The sequence below is a fragment of the Tachyglossus aculeatus genome, chromosome 9 (assembly GCF_015852505.1).
Source record: "Tachyglossus aculeatus isolate mTacAcu1 chromosome 9, mTacAcu1.pri, whole genome shotgun sequence".
Lineage (NCBI taxonomy): Eukaryota > Metazoa > Chordata > Mammalia > Monotremata > Tachyglossidae > Tachyglossus > Tachyglossus aculeatus.
Genome location: NC_052074.1, coordinates 23,386,535 through 23,402,230, shown reverse-complemented (window position 1 = coordinate 23,402,230; position 15,696 = coordinate 23,386,535). Strand labels below are relative to the sequence as shown.

The 15,696-nt window shown below is 60.3% G+C and overlaps 1 protein-coding gene across 1 annotated transcript; it reads right to left on the bottom strand.

The window, feature by feature from the left end:
* Positions 1-5,633: 5,633 nt before the first annotated feature.
* Positions 5,634-14,456, bottom strand: EMILIN1 (elastin microfibril interfacer 1). Its single transcript, XM_038751223.1, has 8 exons — positions 14,094-14,456; positions 12,242-12,367; positions 11,525-11,754; positions 8,237-10,123; positions 7,720-7,836; positions 6,834-6,851; positions 6,394-6,528; positions 5,634-6,211 (listed from the first exon to the last, which is right to left on the bottom strand). The coding sequence occupies exons 1-8, from the start codon at positions 14,270-14,272 to the stop codon at positions 5,868-5,870; spliced, it is 3,036 nt and encodes a 1,011-aa protein (XP_038607151.1). The 5' UTR covers positions 14,273-14,456; the 3' UTR covers positions 5,634-5,867.
* Between the last annotated feature and the right edge of the window lie 1,240 nt (positions 14,457-15,696).

Below are 15,696 nucleotides of genomic sequence, written 5' to 3'. Positions count from 1 at the left end.
TTAACAAATGCCATTACTATTATTATTATTATTGCCCCGGTGCTTAGAACAGTGCTTGGCACATAGTAAGCGCTTAACAAATGCCATTACTATTATTATTATTATTACCCCGGCGCTTAAAACAGTGCTTAGCACATAGTAAGCACTTAAATGTCATTATTGTTCTTATTATTACCCCGGCGCTTAGAACAGTGCTTGGCACATAGTAAGCGCTTAACAAATGCCATTATTATTGTTATCACGCCGGTACTTAGAACAGTGCTTGGCACATAATAAGCGCTAAACAAACGTCATTATCATTATTATTATTATTATTACCCCAGTGCTTGGCACATAGTAGGCGCTTAACAAATGCCATTACTATTATTATTATTATTATTATTACCCCGGTGCTTAGAACAGTGCTTGGCACATAGTAAGCGCTTAACAAATGACATTATTATTATTACCCCAGTGCTTGGCACATAGTAGGCGCTTAACAAATGCCATTACTATTATTATTACCCCGGCGCTTAGAACAGTGCTTGGCACCTAGTAAGCGCTTAACAGATACCATTATTATTATCATTACCCTAGCGCTTAGAACAGTGCTTGGCACATAGTAAGCGCTTAACAGATGCCATTATTATTATTACCCCGGCGCTTGGAACAGTGCTTGGCACCTAGTAAGCACTTAACAGATGCCATTAGTATTATCACCGTAGCGCTTAGAACAGTGCTTGGCACCTAGTAAGCGCTTAACAAATGCCATTATTATTATTATTACCCTAGCGCTTAGAACAGTGCTTGGCACCTAGTAAGCGCTTAACAGATACCATTATTATTATTATCATTACCCTAGCGCTTAGAACAGTGCTTGGCACATAGTAAGCGCTTAACAGATACCATTAGTATTATTTTTATTATTATTATTATCCCAGCGCCTAGAACAGTGCTTGGCACCTAGTAAGCGCTTAACAGATGCCATTATTATTATCACTATCAATCAATCACTAACACGTGGGACAACTTGATCACATTGCGTCCCCCCAGCGCTTAGAACAGCGCTTCGCACATAGTAAGCGCTTAATAAATGCCATCATTATTATTATTAATACAAATGAATATAAATAATAATACTAATGATTATTTATTAGCTCTCCCCACTACCACTGAGGTCCGGGCTGCCGCTGAATCACCGCACCTTCCGCGGCCTCTTCTCCCGCGCGGAGGGGCGGAGTTTAAACCTCCGTCGCCGAGGAGAGCGACCGTAGAGCCTCCGCCCACGACCAGGGCAGCGCCCACAAGTCAGCGACCACCCACCGCCTGCCGTTTTATAGGGCCGCTCCAGGGCCACGCCCCTCCAGAAGCCCCGCCCCCTGGAAACTGACCAATAGGGAGAGCGAAGGCTCCGCCCCCTCCCGGCCGGCAGGCCCCGCCCCCGGGAAACTGACCAATAGGAAGAGCGACGGCTCCGCCCCCTCCCGGCCGACAGGCCCCGCCCCCTGGAAACCGACCAATAGGGAGAGAGGGCCCCGCCCCACCCGATAGGCCCCTCCCGAAGCCCCGCCCCCGGGAAACCTACCAATAGGGAGAGGAGAGGGCTCCGCCTCCAGCCGACAGGCCCCGCCCCCGGGAAACCGACCAATCAATCAATCAATCGTATCTATTGAGCGCTTACTGTGTGCAGAGCGCTGTGCTAAGCGCTTGGGAAGCACAAGCTGGCAACATATAGAGACAGTCATCATCATCATCATCATCAATCGTATTTATTGGGCGCTTACTGTGTGCAGAGCACTGTACTAAGCGCTTGGGAAGTACAAGATCATCATTATCAATCGTATTTATTGGGCGCTTACTGTGTGCAGAGCACTGTGCTAAGCGCTTGGGAAGTACAAGCTGGCAACATATAGAGACAGTCATCATCATCATCAATCGTATTTATTGGGCGCTTACTGTGTGCAGAGCACTGTACTAAGCGCTTGGGAAGTACAAGCTGGCAACATATAGAGACAGTCATCATCATCAATCGTATTTATTGAGCGCTTACTGTGTGCGGAGCACTGCGCTAAGCGCTTGGGAAGTACAAGCTGGCAACATAGAGAGACAGGCATCATCATCAATCGTATTTATTGAGCGCTTACTGTGTGCAGAGCGCTGTGCTAAGCGCTTGGGAAGTACAAATTGGCAACATCTAGAGACAGTCCCTACCCAACAGTGGGCTCACAGTCTAAAAGGGGGAGACAGAGAACAAAACCAAACATACTAACAAAATAAAATAAATAGAATAGATATGTACAAGCAAAATAAATAAATAAATAAATAGAGTACCCAACAGTGGGAGACAGGGGGAGACGGAGAACAAAACCAAACATATTAACAAAATAAAATAAATAGAATAGAATAGAATCAATCAATCAACCAATCGTATTTATTGAGCGCTTACTGTGTGCAGAGCACTGTACTAAGCGCTTGGCAAGTCCAAGTTGGCAACATAGAGAGACGGTCCCTACCCAACAGTGGGCTCACAGTCTAGAAGGGGGAGTCTGGGTCTTGACCCAGCCCTTCGGCCAGGCCTCAGCTACGACAATAATAATGATGGTATTTGTTAATGAGCTCTTACTACGTGCCAGGCACTCTACTAAGCGCTGGGGCGGGGGGGATACAGTCAAATCGAGTAGGACACAGCCCCTGTCCCACGTGGGGCTCACAGTCTCAATCCCCATTTAACAGATGAGGTAACTGAGGCCCAGAGAGGTCATTCATTCATTCAATCGTATTTATTGGGCAGAAAGGCATAATGGCTCAGTGGAAAGAGCCCGGGCTTGGGAGTCAGAGGTCATGGGTTCTAATCCCAGCTCCGCAACACGTCTGCTGTGTGACCTTGGGCAAGTCGCTTAATCAATCAATCAATCGATCGTATTTATTGAGAACTTACTGTGTGCAGAGCACTGTACTAAGCGCTTGGGAAGTACAAGTTGGCAACATATAGAGATGGTCCCTACCCAACAGTGGGAGACAGGGGGAGACAGAGAACAAAACAAAACATAGTAACAAAATAAAATAAATACAATAGATATGTACAAGTAAAATAAATAAATAAATAAATAACAAAATCAAACAAATAAACAAATAAACAAACAAATAAATAAATAAATAGACCAATAGGGAAAGAGGGCTGCGCCCCCTCCGACAGGCCCCTCCCCTCCCGAAGCCCCGCCCCCGGGAAGCCGACAAATAGGGAGAGAGGGCCACGCCCCCGACAGGCCCTCCCCTCCCGAAGCCCCGCCCCCGGGAAACCGACCAATAGGGAGAGAGGACTCCGCCCCATTCGGCAGGCCCCGCCCCTCCCGAAGCCCCGCCCCCTGAACAGCGCTCAGGGGGAAACTGACCAAAAGGAAGAGAGAAAGGACTCCGCCCCCTCCAAAAGGCTCCGCCCCCTGCGGCGCGCCCCTGAGAGGGAGCAAAGGCTCCGCCCCCTCAGACATGCCCCGCCCCTGCGGCGCATCCCCGAAAGGGAGCAAAGGCTCCGCCCCCTGAGGCGCGCCCCCGAGAGGAGGGAAGGCTCCGCCCCCTCCGACAGGCTCCGCCCCCTGAGGCGCGCCCCCGAGAGGAGCGAAGGCTCCGCCCCCTGAGGCCCGCCCCCGAGAGGAGCGAAGTCTCCGCCCCCTCCGACAGGCTCCGCCCCTTGGCATGCTCCCTAGAGGAGCGACGGCTCCGCCCCCTCCGACCGTCATTCATTCATTCATTCATTCATTCAATCGAATTTATTGAGCGCTTACTGTGGGCAGAGCACTGTACTAAGCGCTTGGGAAGGACAACTCAGTCCTCTCCCCTCACAGGCCCCGCCCCCTGGCGCGCCCCCGAGAGGAGCGAAGGCTCCTCCCCTCCCATAGGCCCCGCCCCCCTTGGCGCGTCCCCGAGAGGAGCGAAGGCTCCTCCCCCTCCGACAGGCCCCGCCCCCCTTGGCGCGCCCCCGAGAGGAGGGAAGGCTCCGCCCCTTCAGACAGGCTCCGCCCCTGAGGCGCGCCCCCGAGAGGGAGGGAGTCCCCGCCCCCTCCAAGCCCCTCCCCCCTCGGGCCGAGGGCAGCTTCCGGTGAGAGCGCCCAATCAATCAATCAATCAATCAATCAATCAATCGTATTTATTGAGCGCTCACTGTGTGCAGAGCACTGTACTAAGCGCTTGGGAAGGACAAGCCGGCAACACACAGAGACAGTCCCCACCCAACAGGGGGCCCACAGTCTAAAAGGGGGAGACAGAGAACAAAACCAAACGTACTAGCAAAATAAAATAAATAGAATAGATATGTACAAGTAAAATAAATAAATAAATAAATAGAGTAATAAATATGGACAAACATATATACAGGTGCGCCCACTGCCCAGCGCTTCGCCCAGTGCTGGCACCAACGGGTGGGGGGCTCAGGGATGGGGCTGGACTCCCCCAGCCCACCCAAACCGCTCCTGCGTAGGGGACGGAGCCCGGGCCTAACAGTCAGAGGGCCTGGGTTCTAATCTGGACCCCGATACTTGTCTGCTGGGAGACCTTGGGCGAGTCACGTCACTTCTGCACATGATAAGCGCTCAATAAGAATGATGGCATTTGTTAAGCGCTTACTATGTGCAGAGCACTGTTCTAAGCGCTGGGGGGGATACAGGGTGATCAGGTTGTCCCACGGGGGGCTCACAGTCTTCATCCCCGTTTTACAGAGGAGGGAACTGAGGCTCAGAGAAGTTAAGAAGTTTGTACGTATTTCTTACTCTACTTGTACATATCTATTCTACTTATTTTATTTTGTTAATATGTTTTGTTTTGTTCTCTGTCTCCCCCTTTTAGACTGTGAGCCCACTGTTGGGTAGGGACCGTCTCTATATGTTCCCAACTTGTACTTCCCAAGCGCTTAGTACAGTGCTCTGCACACAGGAAGCGCTTAATAAATACGATTGATTGATTAAGCGACTTGCCCAAGGTCACACAGCAGACGTGTGGCGGAGCTGGGATTAGAACCCATGACCTCTGACTCCCAAGCCCTGGCTCTTTCCACTGAGCCATTATGCCTTTCTGCCCAATAAATACGATTGAATGAATGAATGACCTCTCTGGGCCTCAGTGACCTCATCTGTAAAACGGGGATTGAAACTGTGAGCCCCACGTGGGACAGGGGCTGTGTCCTACTCGATTTGACTGTATCCGCGCTTAGTAGAGTGCCTGGCACGTAGTAAGTGCTTATTAACAAATACCATCATTATTATTGTCGTAGCTGAGGCCTGGGCGACGGGCTGGGTCAGGACCCAGACTCCCCTTTCTAGACTGTGAGCCCACTGTTGGGTAGGGACCGTCTCTCTATGTTGCCAACTTGGACTTGCCAAGCGCTTAGTACAGTGCTTTGCACACCGTAAGCGCTCAATAAATACGATTGATTGATTGATTGACCCCAGATAGCACGAAGCCGGACTCTCCCTCCGCCCTCCCTCCGGCCCACCCCGGTGCCCGGTGCTCGGGAGCTTTCCCCTTTCCCCTCACCCTGGGCCTCCCCTCCAGCTCCCAGGTCCTCTCCAGCCGCGTCCCTTTCAGGAAGCACAGGACGGGGCCAGGAATTTTTTAAAAAACAACAACCAGGTGACTTTATTCCAGAATAGTTTAGTGGCGGGGAGGGGGCAGGGGTGCGGCCCGGCCGGAGGTCCGTCCCGGCGGGCACCGGGTGGGCCCGGGGCCTCCTCCAAAGCCCGGGATGGATGGGCAGAGCGAGGGGCGACCCCGGGGGCCGCAGGGGCCGGGAGGCTGGAGGGCCCAAGGAGAGGGAAGGCCCGGCCTCCTTCTGCGGCCTCACCTCCTCCGGCCTCCCCGGCTCTGGGTGGGTGCGGGTGACCCCGGGGTGGTGGGGTCTACACCTGTCCAGCGTCTGGGTCAGGATCCGGATAGAGCAGGGCCCCGCTGAAGACGGTGAGCGGCTCCTCGGAGTGGGCCAGCTGCCCCACGACCAGGTCGACGCAGACCGTGTCCCCGGCCTGGAGCGGCAGGATGAGGCTGAAGACGCCCAGGGCGCCCGGGCTGGGCTGCCTCTCCGCCACGGGCTTGTTCTCCAGGCCCTCGGGCTCGTAGCCGCCGGAGTCGATGCGGGCGACCCCCCGGTTGGAGCGGCTGAGCACGGCCTCCACCTTCCCGTGCCGGTGTCCGGTCAGCACGGCGCTCAGCAGGTAGCGCCCGGACCGCGGCGCCGTGAACAAGCCTGCCCGGGGGGGTGGAGGGTGGGCAGGGACGTCAGGCCGACCAGGAGGCCGGCCTCGCGCAGGGGGACACGTGGACCACATAGAAAGGGGACGGATACAGGGGACGAGGGTAGCACCGGCACGGCGGGCAGACGGGACCGGTCTCGGGGCCCAGCTCTAGGGCCCCCACCCCTGGCCTTACCCGTTTGGGGGTCGTAGAAGCCGCCGTCGTTGAGCAAGACCTTGTCGAAGGGGATGGTGCCGGGTTCTGAGCGGGGCGAGCCCAGCGCCGCCGAGAAAGCCACGCGGGACACTGGGGCCGCCAAGCCCATCGCACCTGGGGGGGCGGAGGGGCAGGGGGTGGGTTCGTACCAGTCAATGGAGGCCCCCTGCCCCCTCGATTCACCCACTCAGCCCCGGCTCTCCCCCGCACCCCATCTCCATCCTCTCAGGTTCCCCGCCCACCCACCACCCAACTTCGAGGACCCCCGCAATTTCCCCCGGCCCGCAGGAGCTGGAAGTAAATGTAACCTCCCCAGCGCTTAGAACAGTGCTTTGCACATAGTAAGCGCTTAATAAACCCCATCATCATCATTATTATTATTAAAGAGGCAGCGTCATCTTCTACCGGACGATACATACCCTGCTCTCCCTGAAGACCTGTCCAGAAGGAAACGGAGCAGTGGTTAGGAACCCCAGAGAAAAGACTGGCAATTAGGAGCCCCTATTCCATTCTCCCTCAATCAGCAGCTCCAGGACACACACACACACACCCCATTTATTTACAAACAATACTGATTTACGTATCTTTCATTCCACAGCAAAATGTCCAGGCCCTCACCAGCCCCTGCTCTTATCTCTACAAAGTTTTTTCCAGAGGCCAGAAGCATCGGGGCCCAGTGGAAAGAACACAGGATTGGGAGCTAGGAGACCTGTCGTCTAGCTGGATTCCGCTACGTGACCTGGAGCAAACCATTTCATCTCCGTGTGTCTCCGTTTCTTCCTCTGTAAAATGGGAATTATGTATCTGTTCTACCTCCCGCTTAAACTGCGAACCGCACATGGACAGAGACTGCGGCTAATCTGATCGTACTGTATCAACACCAGCACTTGACACGTATTATTGTTATCATTATCATTATTATTCTTCTCCCTGCAGCTAAGAGAAATATTTAGGGTTTCTTAATCTCCCTGCAGAGCTCTGTTCCCTACATTCCCCCAGCTTCCCCTTATCCCACGCTTAGCGCAGCGTTCGGCTCCCAGAAAGTGCTCGATAAATACCACTGATGGAGCGCTAGATGGATACTCTTTTTATAGGTTTCACTCCCAGGACCCCCACTGGACATCCAGGCCGAGGGGACGGCTCCCCTTGCCCCCACCTTGGCCCGACCCTGCCTGTGGAATCCCGATGGCTCGGGTTGGGAGCTTTCATTCATTCATTCCTATTTATTGAGCGCTTACTGTGTGCAGAGCACTGTACTAAGCGCTTGGGAAGTGCAAGTTAGCTTTCCCGGTTAGGCCCACGTACCCGGTGGCCCGACGGGTCCTTCTTTCCCATCTTTGCCAGGGGGGCCGGAGGGTCCCACGGGGCCGGGCGGGCCCTGCTCCCCAGGGGGGCCCGGGGGGCCCGTCTCACCCGCTGGTCCTGCAAGAGTGAAGTGGCGGTTGGGAGGTGGGGGCAGAGGGATTGCCAGAAGTGGGAACCGGGGGAATCCGAGGGAGAAACCACGGGCTCGACAAGGGCCGGACCAGCGGGTTCTTGGGGGGGGGGGGGAAGGGCGAGGTGAGTCCTTAGCAAGGTGAGGCTAGGTGGAAGGAGAGGAGGAGGAAGGGGAGGGGGCCCGGGCCCTCTATAGGGTCAGCGGAGGGGAAGATACAGTCAAGTCTGCGGCCGGCCGTGGAAGGAGGCCAAGCAGGGGAGGGGTGCGCAAGCAGGGGCTATGCCCGGCCAAAAGCCTCCCCGCCCCACCCCGCATCCCCCCGGTTCTCCGGCCCCGTCGTGGCTGCACCCCCGCCGCCGCTCCCCGGCCCCCAGGGATCCGTACCGGTGTGATCGATCTGGCCGAACCGGTGCAGTTGGTCTTCCAGGGCGAGCAGGGAGCCATTGAGGAGGCCCAGCCTGCGGCCTAGGCCCGCCTGCCCGCCCAGCAGCTTCTCCAGAAGGGCGGCCTGCTCCCGGCTGGTGCCGTTGGCCTCGCGCAGGCCCTCCCAGAGCCCGGCCACGTGGCCCGCCAGGCCCTCCCGCAGGCCCCGCAGCCCTCCGGCCACCGCGTCCAGCCGCTCGCACACGCCCTCCAGCCGGTTGAGCCGCCCCTCCAGGTCGGGGCACGGGCCGCCGGGGCCCCGCCCGTCCTCCAGGCCCCGGAAGCGCTCCTCGCTCTCGGCCGCGTGCTCCGTGGCCTCCTGCTGCAGCCGGTTGATCTCCGAGATGATGCGGTCCTTGGTGGCCCCCAGGTCGGCCAGGTCGGAGCCCTGGCCCTCGACCATGACCTGCAGCTCCCGCACGGAGTCGTTGAGGGAGCTGAAGGTGAGGATGACCTCGGACAGTTCTCCCTGGAGGGCCCGCAGGGCCGCCCCCGAGCTGCCCCCGAACACGCTGAACCCGTCCAGGGGCCCCCGCGCCGGGCCGCCCCCGCCCCCGGCGGCCCCGCCGCCGCCAGCCCCGGGCCCTCGGGGGGGGAGCAGGGGGCAGGCGCAGCGCTCCACCCCGTCCCGCAAGCGGCCCAGCTCCTCCTGCAGCCCCCCGCAGCCGCCGCAGCCGCCCTCACCGGCCCTCACGGCCTCCTCCAGGAGGCTCAAGCGTCCCCCCGTGAGGTTGAGGTGCAGGGCCAGCTCCCCGGCCCCCTCCGCCTGGGCCTCCAGCCGGCCCCGCAGCAGGCCCAGGTCCCCCCGCAGCCCAGCCACGGCCCGCCGCAGGTCCTCCCCGGTCACCCCCAGCCCGTCGAGGCGGGCGCCCACCCGCTTCAGCTGGGCCTCGTTGCCCAGCACTCGGCCCTCCAGGTCGCTGAGGATGGCACTGATCTGGGCGTCTTGGGGCGCGGGGGTGCTGGGGCAGAGCTCCCCGCAGGCCCGGACCGCCCCCTCCACCCGCCCTGCCAGCTCGCCCAGCCGACCGCCCAGCTCCTGGCTCAGGGCGGCCAGGCCCCGCTCCAGCCGGGCCAGCTGGGCCTCCGCTTCCTGGAGGCGGCGTCCCGGCCCGCCGGGGGCCGTGCCCCCCGCCGGCCCTCCCTCCTCCGGGCGGCCCAGGGTGGCGTTGAGCTGGTGCTCCAGCCGGCCGAGGCGGGCGGCCAGTCCGGCCAGCCCCGGGGGGTGCCCCCCGTGCCCGGCGGCGCCCCCGAGCTCGCCGTCCCGCCAGCCGCTCATCCGGGTCACCGAGTCCAGCCTCCGCTGCAGCTCGCCCAGCCTGCGGTCCAGGTCCGGGGGGCAGCACTGGCGAGGGGCCGGCCGGTCGCCCGCCGGCCCGGCCTCCCGCTGCCGCTGCTCCACGAGGCTCAGCCGCTTGTCCAGCTCCCGGCCGCGTTCCCGCTCCTCCTGCTGCTGCCTCTGGAAGCCCCCCAGCCCGTCCAGGCAGACGGCGCAGGACTCCCTCAGCCTGCGCTCCAGGTCTCGCAGCCACCCCTCGCCTGGTGGCGGGGGGCCCAGGGCCCCTCCTCCGTGGTTCAGGTGGCCCAGCTCCTCGTCGTGGGTGGACACGCGGTTGTCCAGCAGCTGCAGCCGGCGCTGGATCTCGCTCAGGGTCTCCCGCACGGCCGGGGGGGCGGCCGCGTCGGCCGGCTGCTGCCGCCCGTTGAAGGCGGTCTCCACGGCCTGCCGCACGTCCTCCGCCAGCCGCCCGCTCAGGCCCTGCAGGGTCCCCTGCAGCCCCCGCACTTCCTTGGCCAGGCCCTGCACCTGCTCCTCCAGCTGCTGCACCTTCTCTGACTCTCTGGGGCCTGGACGACCGCGGCGGCGGTGGGGGGAGGAAAGCGGGGAAGCTTGTTGTGGGCGGGGGAGGTGTCTATTTATTGTTACACTCTGCACAACGTTCATTCAGTCGTATTTACTGAGCGCTTCACTGCGTGCAGAGCAAATGCGACGTGCTCAATAAGCACGATTGAATGGAAGGGATGGAGAGGGAGTGGGGAGGGCGGTTGGGGTGTGTGTGAGGAAACTCCCTCTCTCACTCCCAGCCCCTCCACTCCCCCACTGCATCAGCTCGTCCTGCGGGCCACAGGACACTGGGCACCACGCTGTGCTCTGCCCGCCCTCCCCCTCCTTTTTTAAAAATGGTACTCTATCCCGGAAACTCTAAGGTGCTGGGGTTGACCAAAGGTAATCAGGTTGGACCCAGTCCACGGACCCCCATGGGGCTCGCGGCCTCAATCCCCAATTTACAGATGAGGTAACTGAGGCACAGAAAAGCGAAGTGAATTGCCCAAAGCCATACAGCAGACGAGTGGCGGAGTGAGGATTCGAACCCAGGTCTTCTGATTCCCAGGCACTGCCCTGTTTCTCTCTAGGCATGGAAGCCTGCCCCTGCAGAGAGGAGAGGAAACCGCCCCCCGGCCCCTCCCTGACTCCCGTCAATGGGCTTTAATACCCATGAGAACATTTGGGAGTCCCAGTTCTGGGCCTTCCTGGCTAGGCGGGCACGGCAAAAGACCAAGGGATAGTCATCTATAACAGTTGTCATCCCTGGGCCAGGAGGCATGGCCTAGTGGAAAGAACACGGGCCCGGGAGTTGGAGAACCTGGGCTCTCGTCCCGGCTCCGCCACTTGTCTGCCGTGTGACTTGGACAAATCACTTAGCTTCTCTGCGTCTCAGTTTCCTCATCTGTAAAACGATTGAGACTGAGTCCTGTGCGGGACGGGAACCGTGCCCAGCCCGCTTAGCTTGTATCTATCCCGGCACTTGGTACAGTGCCTGGGTGGACCCTTAACCCATATTGTTTTTCTTAAAAAAAAAAAGGAGACTATGAGGGGTCAGAAAAGGAGGGACCTCAGGTTCCATTATGCGATTGGGATCGGCGGCTCGGGGAAACCTGGAGTTTCCCAGAGCTCCGCCGCAGCGTGGGACTGACTGGTGGTGGGGCTCGGGGCGTGCTGGGATGTGTGGTTCCAAGTGGGTAGGCTGGGGAGGGTTGGAGTATGCTGTCCCTCCAGCTTGCTCTTCCCAAGAAATTCCCGGACGAGAGTCATCCCCTTTCTAGGAAACCCCTTGGCTGCACGCACCACCCTCGGCGCCCCACACACATCCTGTTTCCGAGGAGCTCCTTCCTCCGCCCACGCGCCCCAGGCTCAGACGCCCAGTTTCTCACCCATCACGCCCTCGCCCTAGGGAACCCGACACCCACCTTCTCCTCCCAGTCCACTGAGGTGGCTGCCGGCACTGGATCCGGAGAGGTTGGGGTGGGCCGGGCGGGGGTGGGAGGCGGGCCGGGAAGTGGCCAGCTGGGTGCCCTGGGCCGGAGAGGACGGCCCCTGGCTGCAGTCGTCCCCGCTGTAGCCCTGGCAGCACCGCCACTCCATGTCCGTCACCGTTTTGTAGGCCACGCGATAGCGCGGGCGCAGGAAGCTCCGGTACCTGTGGGCCGTGGGCGAGGACCCAGGGATGGGACGGGCTGAAGGGGGGCGAGCCCTTCCTCCTCTCCTCGCTCCCATCGGCTCCCTCCTGCCCAGGTTGGCGGGCTCCCGCCCGGGCGCCGGGACATCTGAGACCTCCCCGGCTCTTCCCTCGGCTCCTGACCCAATCCTTTTCCTTCTCCCGTCGTGGAGGAAACACTGGAGGTCAGGGAGAGGCCCCGGGATCCGTTTCCTCCGTCCGAGGCATCTGGCTTTTCGAAACTCTTCTTTCTCTGACCCCTTTCGGCTCGCCGCCCTGGGAACCGGGCTGTGCCCTTCACCCTTCAGCCCACTCCCCCCGTCCCTCTTCTCCACCCTACCGGCCCGGGCTTCGCCTCAAATCCTCCAGGCCCCGGGGGCGAGGTCTCCTCCCTCACCTTCTGTGCCCCTGCCCCTTCTGGGGTCCCGTCTCCCAGCCTTCTCCGGCATTTGACCCTCGGGAGACTCACGTGACGCTGCGCGAACACTGGGGCTGCCCCCAGCCACAGGGCTGGTAGTCAGGTTTCACAACGGTCTCCACTCCATCCTCCAGAACGCAGCTCACCGTCCGCGTGACCACAAAGGCGCACCAGTTCCTGCGGGCACGGCCCCGGCCCGGGGCCCCGGAGTCCGGGTCAGGGGCCCCATGGGGAGAGCGGAGCAGTACGGGGGGCAGAGAGCGGTGAGATCAGAGAAGGTGGGAAGTCCCGGGACCCACCCAAGACGGTTATGCCATGTGAATGGGTGAACGTGGGGATCTGGGGCAAGCATTCATTCAATCGTATTTATTGAGCGCTCACTGTGCGCAGAGCACTGTACTAAGCGCTCGGGAAGTACAAGTCTGCAACACATAGAGACGGTCCCTACCCAACAGCGGGCTCACAGTCTAGAAGTAGGCCGAAACTGCCTTCCAAAGAGAGCCCCGCTGCCCCTTTCGGGTCCACCCCTGCCACTCTGGACACTTCATCATTGACTCCTGCCTTCCGTGGCCCCCGGCCAGCCCCCTGCCACTACGGTGGGGAGGGCAGAGAGGAAACTGTGCCCCGGAGGGCCGGGCGGGGGGAGGTTTTCTCCAGATAAGCTGTTCCAGACCAGAAATGGAGTTGCAGAGGCGCACCCGCCACCACAGAAGGGGCCGTCAGTGTCCCCGGCAGAGCCAGAGGCTGCGTGCCAGCCGGTGCGGTCCGACTTAAAGCTGGGACTGTAGATGGCTGATCGGGACGGCAATCGCTAGCTCCTTCCTCCAGCCCCAACACTTCAATTATGTAAACTACCCTGGGAAGCTGGGGATTGAGGAACAGAAACCCCCCCGTGATGCTCTACAGAGTTGTGTGTGTGTGTGTGTTTGCGTCCACCCACAGGGAGATGAGTACAGGTAAATTCATCTCTGCCTGTGGGTTCTCTAATACGTGTCTGAGTGTACGTGTGTGTATGCATGTGTATGGGTATCTATGTTCGAGGATCCATCGATCCGTGTATAAACATCTAGCTACAGGGAGGCGAGCCCAGGTAAGCCCGTGTCTCCATGTGAGTTCTCTCATACTTGCTTGAGTGTGTGGGTGTGTATGTGTGTGCGTGAGAATATGTGTGTGTGTGTGTGTGTGTCTGTGTGCCAGCTGTGTCCATCCAGAGCCTGCCCGGGGGAAGGAAGAAGGATGGGGCTGTTGGCCACAGCCCAGCGCAGATAGGATAATGGGTCATTGATCCGGCCCGGCCCAGCCCCCAACTCTCCCGCTCACACTCTTGCCCTTCCCCAGGCCTCTGACCAGTGATGGGAGGTAGCCAGGGTCCGAGGGAGAGCTAGGCCAGATGGGGGACGGGGGTCAGAGCGGCACGTGGAGCTGCAGAGAGGAAATGAAGGCAGGCAAGGGCCCCCCATCCCCCCGTCCCATCCCCTGCAGAGCCCCAGACCCCGCTGACTGCCGTCCTGGGGGAAGATGGATTGACGTGGGGGACCGTGGCGGGCATGGAGGAGACCGGGGGATGGAGAGACTGGCGGGGAGGGGACGGGGAGCAGCCCAACCTTCCCCCGACTGAAGGGACCGGCGGGGTTGTAGGCGGAAAGTGTCCCCGAGAGGGCTGGGTGCCTGCCCCTGGAGAAGCCTGGGAGAGTTCGCTCCCCAAGAGGGCAGGGAGGCAGGGAAAAGTTGGCCGGACGGCAGAGTGCGGGGTCATCTTAGGGGCCGGCCAGGTCACCTCTGTCCTCAGCTTCTCCCCACCCCGGGGAAGGAGAGGAGCTGAGCCGGGCTGCAGGAGGGTCGGGTCGGGGTGGTGAGAGTTGGGGTGGGGGCGGACAAAGCCGTGGCAGGGGCCCTTCCTTACCTGTGTCGGTTGGCGGGGCGGGACCGGCTCTGGCCCTGTGGCCCCCCAGGCCCGAGGGGGCCGCCCCCGGTGTAGAGGCTGTAGCCGCGAGGCGGGTAGCTGGCCGCCCAGGAGGCCCCGGTCAGCAGGCAGCAGAGGCAGCAAGTCCAGAGCGGGTTTGGGGCCGTGGTTGGGGCCATGCTGGGGGGAGGGTCCACTCCGGGCCTGGGCTCAGCTTCGCATCCCGGTCCAGCTCGAGGCTGGTCCGCCTGGCTGGGTCCTCCTGGTCCCCTGTGGGATCCGGATGCGCTTCAGGAAAGGGCCACCTCCACCCAGCAGGACACAGGACTCCTGTCCCCTGGCTTCCTGCTTGCCCTCCTGGCGCAGCTCAACTCCTCCAGCCTCCCGCTCCCTCCCTCCCCTCTTCCCCTCGCCTCCCTCCCTTAGTCCTGCTCTCCCTCTCCGGCCCTCCCTCTGCCTTTCTGCTCTCCCTGCTTTCCAGGCCTCTTGTTGCCCTCTTCTACCGTCCCTCCTCCGTCCTTTCCCTCTTCTGGCTCCCTGTCTGCGTCTGTCTCCGTCTGTCGTCCTTCTCTTCTCCTGCCCCTGTCCTGCCCTGGCTCCCTCACAATCCCAGGCCCCACTCCAGGTCTCCCTGGCCGTCGCCGGTGGCCCCAACCGTGCACTGTGGGCTGCGGTGGGCTGGCTGGGCCGTGCCCCTGTGAGGGCCCGGAGCTGGGGTGGCTGGGGTGGGGCGGGTCCCGGCCTCCCGCCCCCCCTTCCTTCCCCGCCCCCCACCCCCTGGTCTGGCTGGCTGGCGGTCCTGCCCCCCAACCCCCCTCCGCTCCAACCGGGCCACATCTGCTTCTCGTTAATGCCGGGAAGGAGAAAAAAAGGGAAAAACAGAGAAATGTGGAGTTGCCGCCGGGCACGAGGCCAACGGCTCAGACAGGGCCGCGTGGAGCCGAGGCCAGGGCTGGGGAAGAGGAGGAGGGGGAGAAGGAGAGACTGAGGCCGGCTCCTCTGCTACGGCCTAGGTAGGGGGCAGGGGGAAGAGCTGCTCCAGAGCCCACGGTGGGCAAAGAGAGGAGTAGGCCCCGGCGGGAGGAAGGGGCACGGGAAGGAGAAGGGATCCAAAAGAGGATGTTTGGGAGAAAGAGCAGAGGTGAAGGGTTGGGAGAGCACAGAGAGGCTGAACTCGAGGGCAGGGAACGGGGCTACCAACTCTGTTATATGGTACTCTCCCAAGCGCTTAGTATGGTGCTCTGTGCACTGTAAGCGCTCAATAAATAAGATTGACTGATTGAGCGCAGAGAAGGAATGTCGGGAAGAGGGAAGAGGAAGGGTAGGTAGGGAGCACGAGGCCAGAGAGGAAAAGAGAGCAAGGGGAGCTGGGAATAATAGTAAGCGCTGACTATGTGCAAAGCCCTGTTCTAAGTGCTGGGGGGGTTACGAGGTGACTAGGTTGTCCCACAGGGGGCTCACAGTCTTAATCCCCATTTTCCAGATGAGGCCCAGAGAAGTTAAGTGACTTGCCCAAAGTCCCACAGCTAATTGGCAGAGCTGGGATTTGAACCCGTGACCTCGGACTCCAAAGCCCGGGCTCTTTCCAGTGAGCCACGCTGCT